Source organism: Micropterus salmoides, unplaced genomic scaffold, assembly GCF_014851395.1.
Source record: "Micropterus salmoides isolate LMB-PRFRI ecotype aquatic unplaced genomic scaffold, ASM1485139v1 Ms_hic_scaffold_21, whole genome shotgun sequence".
Taxonomy (NCBI): Eukaryota; Metazoa; Chordata; class Actinopteri; order Centrarchiformes; family Centrarchidae; genus Micropterus; species Micropterus salmoides.
Window position 1 is genome coordinate 13707185 of NW_024041262.1, and position 15595 is coordinate 13722779.

The following is a 15595-nucleotide window of genomic DNA, read 5'->3' on the forward strand; positions in this document are numbered from 1 at the left end:
TATCAATACCAACAATAATATGAATATATTTTCTTTGTTTTAGGCTACACTATGCTGGCATTTCTGACCACTGAAAACATGTTTTTGTTTGTAAATTAACAAATGTCTTCAGAACACTGGGACATACTCTCATTCTCTAACGGATTAAGTCTCTTAATACATTAACTTGACAACAAGTTCTTGCTGTTGTGTTTGCGATCACAAGAGTAAAATTAGGCCTAACATTTCAATTATGATAAGTTGAGAAACACACAATTGTTATTTTTTTATTGTAAAAATCTTGAATTACATATGTGAATAGATTAGAACTTAAAAGTGTGAGTACATAATTTGAATTGTCAAGAACTGATTAGGCCTTTATGGACTGGTTCTCAAAGTAAGTAACACAATGACAGAACGGATGACTATTTTGGTGTTTCTGGTGTTAAAATAAGTATTTCTTTGTGAAAAGGTTCTATAAAATAGACACAATGAGGTGCTATAGGGGGGATAAATATGCAAAGATCTCTTTTACATGTCACAGTAGCACAAGTGTAAATTAAAAAAGAAACAATGACTGAATTTGCTTCAGTTTCAGGGTCCTGGTATTGTTCATGTTGACACTCATTGTCATGACTTAGTGCAATTGTTATTGTTATTCGTAACACCTGTGCTTTTTCTATTGTGACAAGTCAAAATGTCTGCTGTGAAAAAGACCTGTTGTTCAAGAAGGCTCAATGTTACCAAGAATTTATGTGAATAATTTCAATTACACACTATGTGCATCTGCCAAACTACTGACCGCTCGCTCAGCACCTCAGCAATCAAATCATAAGAAAAGTTCTCGAAAGTTAATATTTAACTTTTAAACTGCGGTTCAACATATTATCAAATGTTTCACATTATGTGATCACCATAAAGTTTGTTTTCAGGGAGGTAAATGCATTGTTTCCTGCAAATTAAAAATCTGCAGAGTTCCCCAGCTACATTTGTTTTTCACCCGCAGGTTTTTATGAACATGTTGCTGTGAGGAGTGTCAACAGAGGTGCGAGCAGAGAGCAATAACTGCCTGTGTCCTCTTCTTGCCAACTGCAAGTCCAAAGTCATTTACAGTTATGGCCATCCTTAACCTCACCCAACCTGCCCTTCCTGGCAATAACATCGTTGGTTAAAGTTAGAACATGATGTTTATGAGAGTGAGGGAGTAAGACTGATAACATCTCAGCAAAAGATGGCAGTGCCAGTCAATTCCCTTAAGACCCAAAGCTCTGAACTCCAAGCTTCTTCAAGGAGAGACTACAAAATCTGTCTGGCACAATATGGTATCCAGCTCATCATACTCTATACCAGGCTGCTGGGCAGGACAGGTTAATAAAAAGAAGAAGAAGAAAAAAAGAAGAGACTACACAAAGCAAACAGGGCAAAGGCAGAAGGAACGGAATATTTTTCCAAACCAATTATGCTGCACAGCCATGTTTCATGCATCCGAAACCCATTATATGTAAAAATGAGCAACACATAAAGGAAAAACCAACCAACTTATCAGCAACACCACAGTGTAGAAATACTATGTTACAGGTAAAAGTCCTGCATTGAAATATGTATAAAAGTACTGGCATCAAAATATTCTAAAGTATCAAAAGATAAAGTACTCATTGTGAAAAATGGCCTATAATTCAGAATAATGCATGATTCAATTTTAATTATGGATGCAATAATAATGTTGCCAATGTTAGCTACTTCATATACTTTATCTGCTGGCCTAGCCTGTGAATGTAACCCCTGGGATCACTAAAGTCTTATTTTAACCTATGATATTACATCTTCATTTCTTTGTTGCTTTTATTTTGTATGATTAAGTTGAAATATTACATAACTAACTAACTAAGCACAATATTTGCCTCTGAGATGTGGTGGAGTAGAAACATGACATAGCAGAAACTTTTCAGTTAAGTTGAGGCTACTGAAATGTGTATTCAAACAGTACAAAATTGTTGAAGCTGCTGGTCTATTACATCAAAAAGATCAAGAGCCAATGGCCATGCGAACAGAGCAGCAGTCTGATGAAAAATCATCTTGTTGACGTTACTCTCAGCTTTGACAACCCAGCGCCTGCTAAGGAGGCCACTTGCACAACATGCAAAACATTTCAAGGAACTGGTATTATAAGGTCAACGTGACATCTCCATCTTCTGGCAGCAGGGCCTCATGTCTAAATGACAAGATGATTCACCTTCACCTAAAAGCTTATTAGCCCTGAAAGGATCACATGACATATACTGTAACATGGATTCCCTCACAGTAGGAGCAAAGTGCATCCACTGCAAGAATGCAAGTCAGTGTTATCCAGAGTCTTCCGCCTTTAATGTTTAAACCTTTATTTAATCAGGACTAAAAGACTCATTGAGATTTTAAAAATCTCTTTTTTCGTGTCCTGGCCAAGATAAATAACAAGGTTTCACATAAGACAAACAAAGCAATTTAAAATGAAAACAAAGAACAAATTACAGAATTATAAGACATCAAAACATTCAAAACATCTACACCTGATGTACCTGATTCAATGTCACTATAAATAGCAGCCTTATCAATAAGAATATGCTAGTGGCCATCATACTCAACACAAGCTTCAACTACATAAAGAGAGTATAAAACCATCCTAATTTTGGAACTGCATTTTATGGTGTTTCCACAACCTCATCTGAATCTGGATGAAACACCACCCTTTATTCTCACAGTACAAATAAACAGAGCAGGGTTTTCTCCTGAAATCAGGCCATTTAAAAGTATACTCACAGTTGATATTATATTATTTGTAGAATTGTAGAATTAGCCTGCTGTTAGCCTAAGAAATAGCAACTTAATGTTACACATATACTGTAAATATATAATGTAATTGTTGTGTTACAACTTATAATGAAATATAATGACTGTATGTAACAATAAATACAACTTGTATTGTTAAACTGCTCCTTCTCCCCACACTGGTCAAACACACTAGTGACCTGTGGGTTCTTTGAAGATGCTGATGGGCAACTTGCCGTTCATGTACAACAGTAACCCTCCCTCAACACACACTTCTTCCTGGACATCTTACCCTACCAAGACAAAAAACGGAAGCTTTAATGCTCAGTGTTGGCAGGGTTGGTTACACTTCTGTTGGCGATTTTTATCAGCGTTATCTTGGGGAAACAGAAGAAGGGGAACAAAACCAATGCCGCTGCGCTAAGTCACAGCGGCATTTGCATCATGGCATAGGCCCATGTCAGTACCTTTTTATATACAGTCTATGGTCAGTATTCAGTTCCTTTTGAATAATGACGCACAGACAAAAAAGGCTAGCTCTGTAAGCTACTATATGAATTGTGCATGGTGATAAAACACGAATGTGAAAGGATGCTGGGAATATTGTACATACAACGAACCGGTTCTGTTGTTTCAGCCTGAAAAAGTACATGAGCGCGAGAAAAAGGACGCGCGAAAGTAACGAAACAGAGACATGAAGTGGTAAAAGTGTCTCAACACGGTTATGCAAAAAATAACCAGTAAAAGCAGAATTACCTTGGAGATTGACGTCTTGTTCTTGTTCGGCGGTAACGCAAAAAACGTCCATGACTTTGGTTCGTCACTCTGGTTGAAAAACAAAAACGAGGTACATTCACCAATGTGAAGTCTTTTAAAAAAAACTATTTTAATCTACAGCACATCATTTATCTTAAATGATCGTATTGTTCTTGTGTTTTGTATTCACTTCATTTTTAATCACCTTATAGTCTGCCTCTTGTTTCATGTCCAATGTGCAGCTGCCATTTTGGCTGGGACAAAGATGGAACTGTTTTTCAATAACATGCCCAGTCCTGGTTAGTTAAAATCAACTAGTATTGCCCAACAGTTCAAACATTTGTCTCTAATACAGCAGACCAAATGGGATTAAGTCATTTGTCAAAATGCTATTTCTGAAGTGTTGTGGAATCAGTGATTTTCAGTGTTTCTGAGACAAAAATCCCACACCATGTACTTTTTTTGTAACAAAAAGTTTTTATTGGCTTCTCTAATCCGTTCATCATCTCAATAACAGGTACAGCCTGGGAAATCATATCACAGAGGGGTCTAGAACAAATAAGACAAAGGAATGGGGAGGCTTCTGCTACAAAATTTGGTATTGAGGTGACAGTCAGAAAAAAAAAGCCATCCAAAAATGTCTTTATCATGCATACTGGAGGAAAAAAACTCAAAAAAAAAAATTGAGAACACACAATTTTAGTGTTTTTTGTACATTTTTGTAAACAATATCCTTCTAGAGATCATATCAAAACACATTATGGCAAGTAACAAAAATAAGGGATATAACAAGAAACAAATTAATGTTCTATGAGGCATCTAGAATGCAACACTGCTTGGCGTGGATGTTTTTACAGAAAAACAAAAACAAAAATTGCATTTTGACGAGTCACTTGCTCTATAATTGTAAACACAGGCAGTGTTAAATGATTATACAATATGTTGAACCTAAACTACAAGTATTTCCACTACATACATGAAACGCGTGTCCCTGCTTTCTTAAGCTTTACTGATATGAGGTATATTTAGGTCAATCTTATTGTCTTCTTTTTTTTTCCTCTCTCCGTTTCTCACCCACTTTTTCCTCTCCTTTAAAAGCATAGTGTGTGTTTGGAGTGAGGTGGCTGGTCAGTCTTTGTTCCCTGTGATCTGAGCAGCTTCAAAGTCTCTTGGCTGTGGAGCTCACAGACATAGGAAAAGGAAAGGGTGTGTGTGGGAGGGGGGTGGGGGTGGGGGGTCAGCTCACAGGAAATCAACTAAATTAAATATCAACCCTGGCTGCCGGGATAAAATGGCTTTAGCCACGGAAGACAAAGAAGGCCATTGTTTATTCTTGGGAGTGCAGGGCTGCATTTTGGGTAGGGGAGGTGGGAATAAGTTAACTTTTTTTTGTTTCTTAACTGTACTATTGAAGCAGTTTCAATAACCATGGGGTTAAAAAATATATATATAAAAAAGTAGAGGAAAGGGGGGGTAGAGGTCTAGGTCCGGTGATTACTTGCCCCCCCAAAAATATCTGCTAATGAGTTCTGTTGTGGCTAGTGGAGAATAAATAAAAGGGTTTGGGTATGCTTCAGACATACCCAGGGGCTTAAAGATATAAGGGTTCCAGCATGTCAGCCCGTCTCTCAAAACACTTAAATACAAAGAGGTACTCTCAAAATATTGTATAACAAAATCATGGCAAATCATCTTTTTACAATATCACCCGACAAACCGAAAGAAACCCACCCCTCACCCCCCGTCTACCCTTGAGAAACGGCAACAAAATACATTTAGATGCCCATGGTCATGCCTAGTCAACCCTTATCAAACCCAACCCGGCCCTCCCCTTCCTCCCACTCAACCCACCCACCCACCCTCACCCCCCGCCCTTCCCCCCTGTTCACAGTTTTCTCCTCTTATAATAATATTAATTACCATTAGCATAATTATCACTTCTCACATATGCAAATTGAATGGGTTGTTGTTGTGGGATGACTTATTTTTAAAAAGTGCTTGTTTGATTTCCACCGAACACAAAAAGGAACAGCAAGGAGTGGAGTAAAAAAGTGGTGACTAGTTTAAAAATAAAAAATAAAAAATCACTTCAGCAACAGCATGAGGAAAAGATCACAGATTGATGTTCATTGCATTTTGAGACTGCTGTAACAGCAGTGGGTTAGATTTTGTCTGAACTGCATCTTTTCTACTGGCGGGCACAAACCAGAGGAGTGCATGGTTAGACAGGCTTCATCGACAAAACAACAGGCGGTTATGTTCAAACATCCTCTTCACTTCAGAAGATGGCGTGTGCGCACTGTGGGCTGAACTCCACTACCATTTATACTATCTTGTGTGGCTCTCGAAAGAAATGTGGATGGCTTCACATTGACGCAACAGTACCATAATCTCAACAAAGCTACACGCAGCAGAAACCAAACATGATAATGTATTGTAATTTGTTGTTCTGACCAGTTTAAAAAGAAAATAAAAAACACAAAATCAAAAGCATTGTAGTCTCAAAGTACACCTGTAAAAACTGTGCTAATTGCATCTCATAATACAAAGTCTTATTACACAATTTTGCCTATTTTCCTGAGTTAATACGTTTCTTGTAACAGACAATATATTTTTTTTGCCATTTGAATTCTGGGCCTTTCCCTGCCACAAATGTTATTATTGTAATTATCAACACAGTTCATTATTACTTTACAATGGTATGATGATTGGTAAAACACAAGGGTTCAGAAAAAAAAATAAAAAAATAAAATCAAGCAAGTTTATAGCTACCCTCTAAATGTTTTAAATTACATTTAAATCTACGGTACGTTCATATCAAAATCACTACTCTTAAACAAAACTTGAGCGGCTAAATACATAATAAAAATGAGAATATTTTTAAAAAAATTGCATTTGAGGCCATGAAGACCCTCCCTGGTCGTTTCTGTATTAACATTTAATGGCAGTGTTTAAAAAACAAACTTTGCTACAAGAACAAAATTAGGATGGGTATGGGGACCGCATGGACAGCAACAGAACAGCCCCCTACTGGATTCACCTCGTTTGACCCTTATCTGAAACTTTGGCTTGTCGGGGTTTTTGATCCTGTACTCACTGGCTCACTGACGTCAGCTAACAAACTGGTATACCCTGAGAATTCTGACACTGGAGTCCGTATTCGGTGGTCGACCTCTGCCCCAGGATCACTGCCATAGCCCAGAGGGGTCCGCCGTCCTGACTTGAACTGGGAGCCAAAGGCTTGGGCGAAGTTCTCGATCTGATACGTGGTTTCTTTAGGGGGGTTCAGTGGGGACAGGTCTGGGTAGCTGGAGCCGTTGGTGGGTGCAGCTCCCCCTCCAGGCTTGGGCTGCTGCCCCTTGGAGCCCTCTCCCGGGGCAGTGAGGTCCTGGGGAGGTAGGTTGAAGGTGCCGGGGGAGTGCTGCTTCTCCAACTGCTCGGTCAGCTCCTGAGACGGAGTCAACTGCTGGTGGCTTGTAGGTTCCAAGCTGAGGTGGTAGCCTGCCTGGGAGGGGGAGCCGACGAGCATGCCATAGTGGGACTTGGAGGAGGACGAGGAGGTGGTTGATGAAGGGGCAACGATGGGCAGTGGGGAGGAGACAGCAGGCGGATAGCCACAATCCAGCGGGGATGTGGAGTACACGTGCTTGTCGGAGAACAGGGGCCCCGTGGGACTGGAGCTGCTGGACAGGAGTGGAAAAGGCCCTGTTGGGCCAAGGCTGGGGAAGGGACCACTATGGCTGGTGCGCTCCAGGGCCTGCAGGAGGAACTTGGAGTATTCGCTCATCACGGCCGTCTTGTCACCACCGTTGGGCGAGTCATCCTCCAGCTCAGGGGTAACAGGGGCTGCCGGCTGGAGGTCCACGTGGTGTGGGTGGTCTGACAGGTCGAATGTCACGTCATGGTGGTGTCCACCCTCTGGCTTATGGCTATAATGGTCTAGCAGGCTTTGTAGTACCTCATCTGGAATGCCTGACTTGTCATGCTTGAGCTCCAAAGGAGACGAGTCCAGCATAGCCAGTGTGGGCTCAGGCCCCATGGAGCCCTGGATTACACTACTGCCTTGGGGTGCCATATGCAGTGAGCCGGCTCCATAGTCATTGTTAACTGCGTGGAGGTAGCGCCGCTTTTTCACAAACTGCATTGCATCATCGTAGTTGCTGCTGGTGGTGGGCCCCTGCTTGTTGCCCCCGGCTCCATGGAGTAGACCCATGTTATCAAGGCCAGAATCCTCCACATGATCCATGGAACCAGGCTTCTGGCCCAAATGTTTTTGTCCATCAGCACCATCTTCCAGAGAGAGGAGGCCCTTGTCCAGACCTTTGCGGCCAGCTTTTTTAAAGACCAATTTGGGAGCACGTCCCTGCATGGCGGGGCTAGAACCTGAGGGGTGCTCCATGCTGAAGTCCTGCAGGTCCAGGTCACGGGCCATCCCCCCAGAGGACGAGGCTGCTGATGCAGAGGCATTCTTCTTCCTCTTGCGCTCGCCACCCTCGCCGTTTTTGGACTTGGCCCTCTTGCGTCCGGAGGTGGTAGAGTTTCCCTGAGTGAGTGAATAGCTGCCATGGCCTAGCTCTGCGTCGCTGAGCTCCAGCATGCTTGGGTCCAGGCCCTTCTTTATGGCTTCTCCACAAGTCCGTTTGTGCTTCAGTAACCGGTCTGTTCTTGAGAAAAACTAAGAATTTAAGAGAAGAGGAAAAGAGAGAAATATAAGCTTCCACCGGATGGACAAAAGTATTTTTTAAATCCTTGGTTTTAATTTAAAAGCATAAGAAATACTGCAAAAGGAAAGTAGCTGGATTATATAACCATTGAATTTCTGAGAGAACATTTTATTTCCTAACTAATCCCATTTAGACAGGGCTTTAATAACTTAAGTTACTTTTACACACACACACACACACACACACACACACACACACACACACTATTGAATAAAAATCCTTCTAAAAAGCATTAAAAGAAGAATATACAAAGCCAATTGCCAAAACACACAAAATTAAATGGGAAAACAGCAGTAAGCTACTTAGCAAACAGTCTACACATAGCCTACTTGTTGGCAGGTATCGCAGCGATAGGGCTTCTCGCCACTGTGTGTCCTTTTGTGTCGTTCCATGTGGTACTTCTGGATAAAACGCATGTTACACTGGTCACAGCTGAAAGGCTTCTCTCCTGCAAAAGACAGAGGTGACAGTGTTGGGGCTTGTGTCACACCAGCAACGTTTGTATGCACTGATACTGGTGACAAGCGAAGGCATTAATTCCAAAACACTTGAGTATACTATATACCCAAATGCAGAAACTCACCACTGTGGATCTTCTCGTGCCGCTGGAGCAGGTATTTCTGAATGAAGCTCATGTTACACTGGCTGCACCGGAAAGGCCTCTCACCTGTGCGATCAAGAGTACAACCAATCCGCTCACCACATTAATTAACGTCCAGCCTGTCTTATAACTGTGTGTATTGTGTCATAATGAACCTGTGGCATTTATCATTTCACACCTAGCGCATGAATACACATCAAAATTAGACTCATTTACAGAAACAACGGCCCACATTTTTTTTTTTTTTACAAGAAAATCTTATTTCCCCATGTCTAAATTGTGACATACAAATACTCTAGACTTCAGAGACCCTTTATCAGATTAAGTTACATTTATAAAAGGACAAAGCAAGGGAAACTTAAAATAAACTGAGGTTGTAAAAAAAAAAATGTTTTTTCCTGAAATCATTTATGAGCTCAAATTCAAAGAACAGAGTGAGACATTCCCAGCAAAGAGATGACTAAGACATCCAGAAATACATGAGTAATCACTGAGTCACTCCAGGCTTTTGTGATTGTCTGGTTTCAAATAAGGACCCGAGCACTCATGGTGAGGTGGAGAAATTAGTAGTAGAGGGTAATAAAGAGTGCAGTAAATTTAATGTCTGAGGTGGATTTTGTTCCATAAATGCTATATTAATTCAGGGTGAATTGTGTTTTTTCCTCCCTGTGTCAAACCTTGGTAACATGGCATTATACCAGATTGTAAGCAAATTGATCTGGGGCTCTATATATAATCAAAATTCCAAAAATAGCATATTTTTCTAACAATTTTGATTTGTCAGCTGTATTCGTCAGACATAAACCTCTCGTGTGTAGCAGAGAGAACAGACACTGCCTCCTACAGCTCTCTCTGACTTAACGCGTACTGTGTGCATCCTAAATACATTTTCTTCAGCATAACAGATCTGATCAGCAACATGAGCGATGGTGCATTTGTGGAATAAAGTAGAGGATGTAGCTGGTTAAAACATATTTCACTTCAAATATATAAATTCTAGGAAAATACTGAGTCTGGGGGAAAAGTAAAGCACTGATGAGCAGCGAATGTCTCTTACCTGTGTGTATGAGCACATGTCTGCGCAAGTGGTAGGAGCTGCGGAAGGCAGCATTACAGTGCTCACAGATATGTGGTTTTGAGCTGGGGGACAGGCAGGCTCCATCTGCATCCAACATCATGGCCTACAAGGTGAAAACCATACAAGTCATAGTACAAGTCATATACTGTTGACTTTTCCACATCATGTGAGCATAAAAGCATTGACGACGTAAGACACCACATTTTTCCCCCTGGTGTAGTGAAGGACATGATGAAAGCAGATTAAGTGACTAACCTTTGCAGCATCGTTGCGTTTCCTTCGTGCTTTACCTCCCTGCCCATCCCCATTGCTCCTTCGCCCTCTTCTACCCGAGGACTCTTTTGGCTCTTTGCCCGGTCTTCCAGGCACCTGAGCACAAACAACAAGGTAAATATACCACAAATAACCATTACAGGCAGCAATCACTGCTGCAGGGTAAACAAAGGTCTATAAATAAAGGCATTTATATAACAATTCCTGCTTAAGCAGTAAGAGTGGAAACTAAATATCAACAATTTATCACTTGAAACCATATTTAGAACCACAACCAATTTTTACCGGTTCTCCAAGGGAACGAACGTTGCCGAGGCTGAGATCATGCAGAAGCATATTCTGGTGATTTTGGTGGTGGTTGCCGAAAGACATGTCCGGCATGTCGGTACCACTCTTCCCCGCGCCCCCTCCAGCACAGTTCACCCCTACTCCTCCACCCCCACCATACAGGGGCATACGGTAATCCAGCTCGCTTAGCCGCTCCTGCTTAATGCCCATGCTTTGGAGGAAGCCCCCTGTGTTCCCACCAGTGACGCCCTGGTGTTCTGGGGGCGAGTCACGTTCTTTCTTCAGGATCATCTCCTGGGGCAGCTCGCCCATAACGGACTGGGAGGCCAGCCGTGTGAAGCTGGTGACAGGTGGCAGGTGGCTGAACATAAGCATACCTGGTGCAAAATTGGGGTCCATGCCACCGTTACGCAAAAACTCATTGCCCAATTTGTCTTGGATAATACTCATGGTGGTGGTTTTGCTTTGTGCAGGTAAGAAGGAGGGCAATAAATCTAAACAGGAATGAAGGGGAAGAACATCCTGAAAGACAGGGCAGACAAAAATAGTTGTTAAGTACTGACATTTTCAGACATGAATAAATATACAATCCAAAGTCTTGCCAGTTAAGATGTTGTCACTGCTACATGGCGTCGACAGTGTGTACTACAGTGTTCTCTGAATTTACTCAGTGGCCTATTCTTTACTTAATTGGATTTATTAGGCTTTACCGGCACTGGGTACAGTAACTGGAATCCTTAATGAACACTTTGCACAAAATACATATAATTTACCCTGAGAAAATCCCAAGTGATGAGAAACCTCTAAAATAAAATATCTAGCTTTGTGCAAACTTGTGAAATACAGCACATCATAGTGAAACATTTAACAGTGAAATTAATACATGTTGTTAATAATATATTGTGATTCGTGTATCAAGGGCGACTGACCAAGTGTAGAAGAAGAGATAATGCAGACACGCAATATACTGCACAGATTACTAACATCAAGGCGATTACTGGTCATTCCATTTCTTTATCTCAGCCACAGCACCAGACATTTGGCACAGTTTACTTAAGCAGCATGCCAAAGTTTAAACACTATCACAATCAGTGTGTTATAAATAGTTGGACCTAACCACTAAGTAGCATGACAAAGCTTAAACACTATCACAATCATTATGTTACAAATAGTTGGGAGCTAACCATTACCAGCTACTAAATTCCATATCAAACCCTAAATGAAACGAAATGGAGATTGGCCATCTGAGCTTGAAGATGAAAATATCTTATATAAAATAATTTGTTTATAATATCCACAACATAAGATTAGTTAAAGTTTTAATAGAAGACAAATTAATGCAGTCAATATGTTCCTAGGTATTGGTTAAATGAAAACAAAATCTGGTTTATAACATAATTATAGATGGGGGTTTTATGAAGTGACTTTAATCAATATGTGAAGCTCAGCACTCCATCAGATTACAGGTTTTAGCACTGAAACGTATATATATATGCTTCTGAAAATTTTATTGTTCTACGTGCCACATTTAGCCCCACATGTGACTTGGACTGTAGCCAAATTAAAATCTCTGCAGTAGCTTGATAGCTTTTTAGACAGACATCACTATTGTATTCTCACTTTGATGCATGCTGGACAACACTGCTGGCCGTCTTTTGGCTAATAAGCCAACATGAACGCAAAAGCTGGGGGTATCGCTTGGAATACTGGCAAATTAATCGGTTCTCCACACTTGCCTAAAACAAACGATATTTGGGTCATTTTGGGCAGTCGGGTGAGTGAGCAGTAAGTTAACCTACGTGCATTGAAACATGCACACAAGAATGACTGGGGTGAGAATTTATTGTTTAGTCTAGCCCAGTCGACCATTTGGCTACGCAACCCTGAATTCAACAGAAAGCGGATGGGCTTTTGTGATGCATAATAGTTAGCCAGCTAGTTAGCGTAGTTAGCTACCCACAATGAGACACTCAACGCATCTTAATAGTCATTAATCAAAACAATCGGCTAAGACGTCCTAAAAACCACAACCTGCCATCAAATAAAGACACATCAATACTCAAATACATTAGATCTGAAATAAGCCGCATTTGTAGTCGATACATTTCTAAATTCATACGTTACGACCAATGTAACGTAACGTTTAGCTTACTACCTGGTGTTGCTATCAAGCTAGCTAACGCTAAAATAGGATCCACGATTTGATGCCATCATCGCATATGTTGACTTTTTAAACGGTAATTATATAGGACGAGCATCCTAAAATGCCACATAATTCATTTCTCTGATGAAAAAAAGCACACAACAGCAGGCGATAAAGTGAAATTAACAGCAAGATCGCTTTAAAGTCAGATCAGAGGCACAAATTGCTCATTCTCCAATTCCCAAGCTTTGATGACGCTCGTGAAATCAAATCTGTCTGGCTCGGAGCAACGCTGGCGCTCTATTTATTGTTAGCTAACTTTAGCGGTAATTACTACCGGATAACGCTTACCAGTGCTTTTAGCTAGCAAAACATTCCTCGGCGACTGCGGTACATGTGGACTCCAGTTCCAGTGACCGAACTAAATAAAGATGTGCGCGTTAAAGCAGCTGTGTTTATAACAATCGGGGCTGCCATGAGCTAGCTAGTTAGCTGCTAGCTGCCCCGACTGAAAACCCGCATTACGGCCCATGCAACAGAAACAATGATGCTGGGTCTCAGTGCATCTCCCGTTTGCGCCGAGCCGAGACAATTCCGTCGCTTAAATCTCGACAAATCCAAAGCATTCGCCACGAATAAAAGCCCATTTAGTTTCCTACTCACCTACACATGATCGCAGTTGGTTTCAAACGTGCCTATACTCTCTCCGTATTCGCCGCTTTGGGGTTTTATTGCCAAAACATTGTTCTCCGGCGGTCGCAGCTTTCTTCCATCTTGTCTTGGCGCGGGGAATTATGGGTGTAGAGGACGGGTCGTGAGAGGAGACAGGCGAAGGCTGCTGAGGTTTGAGAGAACCTGACCGGACAAGTAGCCGTGTTCTCTATAGTAAAGTAAACACACTGGATACATTAACACGAACACATACTGTAATGCAGAGAGACATGCAACTCTTTGTCTCTGTATGTCATTCAGGACACGGACAAGGAAAACTTGCTATTTTCTTTAAACAGCATCCCCTGCTCAAACTCACTCTTCATTTTACAATGTTGGATAGATTTAATTTAATGCTACGTTCTAACACTTCTGTGTATTATGTGCATTATATCAGTCTCACTGTAGTGTTGAACTGTTGTGAAATTGGGTTCATGTAGGCACGAATAAGGTAAGATATGATAAGATGTTCCTTTATTTATTTAAATGGTACTTAGCAACTTTATATTAGCCTACCTGTAAAGTTTTTTTTAAATCTGTTATAGTATGTTTACTTAATTTTTTTTCAGTATTTCTGGTTTTGTACATTGTGAGTCGGTGTAACAAATACGATGAAATGCAAAGTAGCACATTACTATCACCCTGCAACAAATTTTACCCTTGTTCTCGAATTTCAAGACATACAGGCAGTTTACAGACAGTAAACAGTGGTGATAATTTAGGTTGTAATTTGTGTGTTTGATTGCATGCATGATATATGTTTTTTTCTTAAAAAGTTTTTTGTCCTTCTATACACAGACTTTTGCCAAAGTGGCAGTATGATCACCTACCCTTATGCAATCCAGCTGAGGCTTTCACAGACATGTTTCACATACACAAATTTAGAGATGCAGCAACCTAGCTTTTCTCTCCAGATACCTCAACTCAAGGTATCTGCTGATACCAATTTTCCTATCTGATACCAGTGTTCTCTTGTTAATGTTAAATCTTGCCCTACAATTTGAATCACCATCCTGCCATTGAATGGTAGGGGAAACAGTGACTTTAATAATGATATGGATGAAGAAACTGTGCACGGATATCTGGCAATTGCTTAGTGCCAATACAGATCAGCGTTGGATTACCAACTGGCAAAGCAGACATCCACCTGGAGCCCCAGACCCCCACGGGCCCCAAAAGCCCCAGCTTCACTGTGAATTGATTTTAAGTAATTTGATAAAATACAAATGTAATCAGTGAATTTGCTGCACTGTAGTCATTATCAAGTAAGGTGGATCCTACATTAAGACCTTGTGTCGTGGCTCTACATTGTAGAAAGTCTAAAAGACTTTTATTTTTGATTACCTCGCACTATGCATATGCCTAAATAAAAGGTGATGGTGGCGGTCGATAGGGGCCACCTCATAGATTAATCCAACCGTGACAAAATCCTTTCATGACTTCGACTCTTCCTGTTTTATTAGCTGCTCACTTTATTGCAGTGGCAAATAGTGGGTCTGTGTTCATGGAGCTTTGTAATGTTATTCCTTAGACTGAATAAAAAATATTCTGTCGGTGTGTGATGGATTCACTGTGATGTGTCCTTTCCTTTTAAATGTAGAGGTACTGCATTTGCGGCTCACTAGAACTGGTTATTTTGATTTCTTACATAATAATTCTTGAGAGCTTTTCTTTGTCCAGTAATGCATTTTCAGTTGGTATTTAATATCAGCAGATATTAGAAAAAGTTAAGGTATTTCTGCAGTTCATATAGCATACTTAAAATGATTTTCTGTCAACAGTCAAGAGCCACCGACAAAACAATCTTAGTGATCTCTTTAATCATTAACTGAATAAATACATGTGGTTATCAACCTGGAATTGCCAGTTATCAGCTTATCATAACGTGCAGTCATCAGTTCATGGCATGTGAGTTAAAATGTTGCTTCTGTGGAGCTTAAAGCAATAAGGTTTTCACTTGATAAACAAATAATAAAAAATTAAACAGCTCAATGCAACTGCGGCACATTACATTTAGAGTTGACTCATCAGCTCACTCCCCCTGTTTTCTGAGTGATGTTACACATGCAAGTATGCAGACTCGTCATGTGTAGTACATCTGTTAGGTAAAAAAAAACAACTAAAACACTTTTCATGATCTGACAATCTGATGCACCCATTGCTGTAAAAAGGTTAAAAACTGCATAAGTGAATAGTCATTGTATGCCTTTTTGGCCACAGTTCATACAAAAGCGTTT

General features: G+C 40.7%; 1 protein-coding gene and 1 long non-coding RNA gene across 5 annotated transcripts; one reads left to right on the forward strand and one right to left on the reverse strand.

Annotated features, from left to right (window-relative positions):
• Positions 1-5521: 5521 nt before the first annotated feature.
• LOC119916072 (zinc finger protein 281-like) lies at positions 5522-13448 on the reverse strand. Of its 4 annotated transcripts, none has more exons than XM_038735946.1 (7): positions 13311-13448; positions 10502-11026; positions 10199-10312; positions 9923-10046; positions 8848-8931; positions 8594-8712; positions 5522-8215 (listed from the first exon to the last, which is right to left on the reverse strand). In XM_038735946.1, exons 2-7 carry the CDS (start codon positions 10952-10954, stop codon positions 6593-6595), a joined length of 2517 nt encoding a protein of 838 aa, XP_038591874.1. In that variant the 5' UTR covers positions 10955-11026; positions 13311-13448; the 3' UTR covers positions 5522-6592. The 4 variants fall into 4 exon arrangements, with proteins under 4 accessions (XP_038591874.1, XP_038591871.1, XP_038591872.1 ...); XM_038735943.1 differs by having other exon boundaries at positions 8848-8940; XM_038735944.1 differs by having other exon boundaries at positions 8848-8940; positions 13315-13432.
• Positions 13449-13582: 134 nt separating this feature from the next.
• LOC119916073 lies at positions 13583-14915 on the forward strand. The gene is made up of 2 exons (XR_005447066.1): positions 13583-13809; positions 14157-14915. It is a non-coding gene; the product is annotated as an uncharacterized LOC119916073 (long non-coding RNA).
• The last annotated feature ends 680 nt before the right edge of the window (positions 14916-15595 follow it).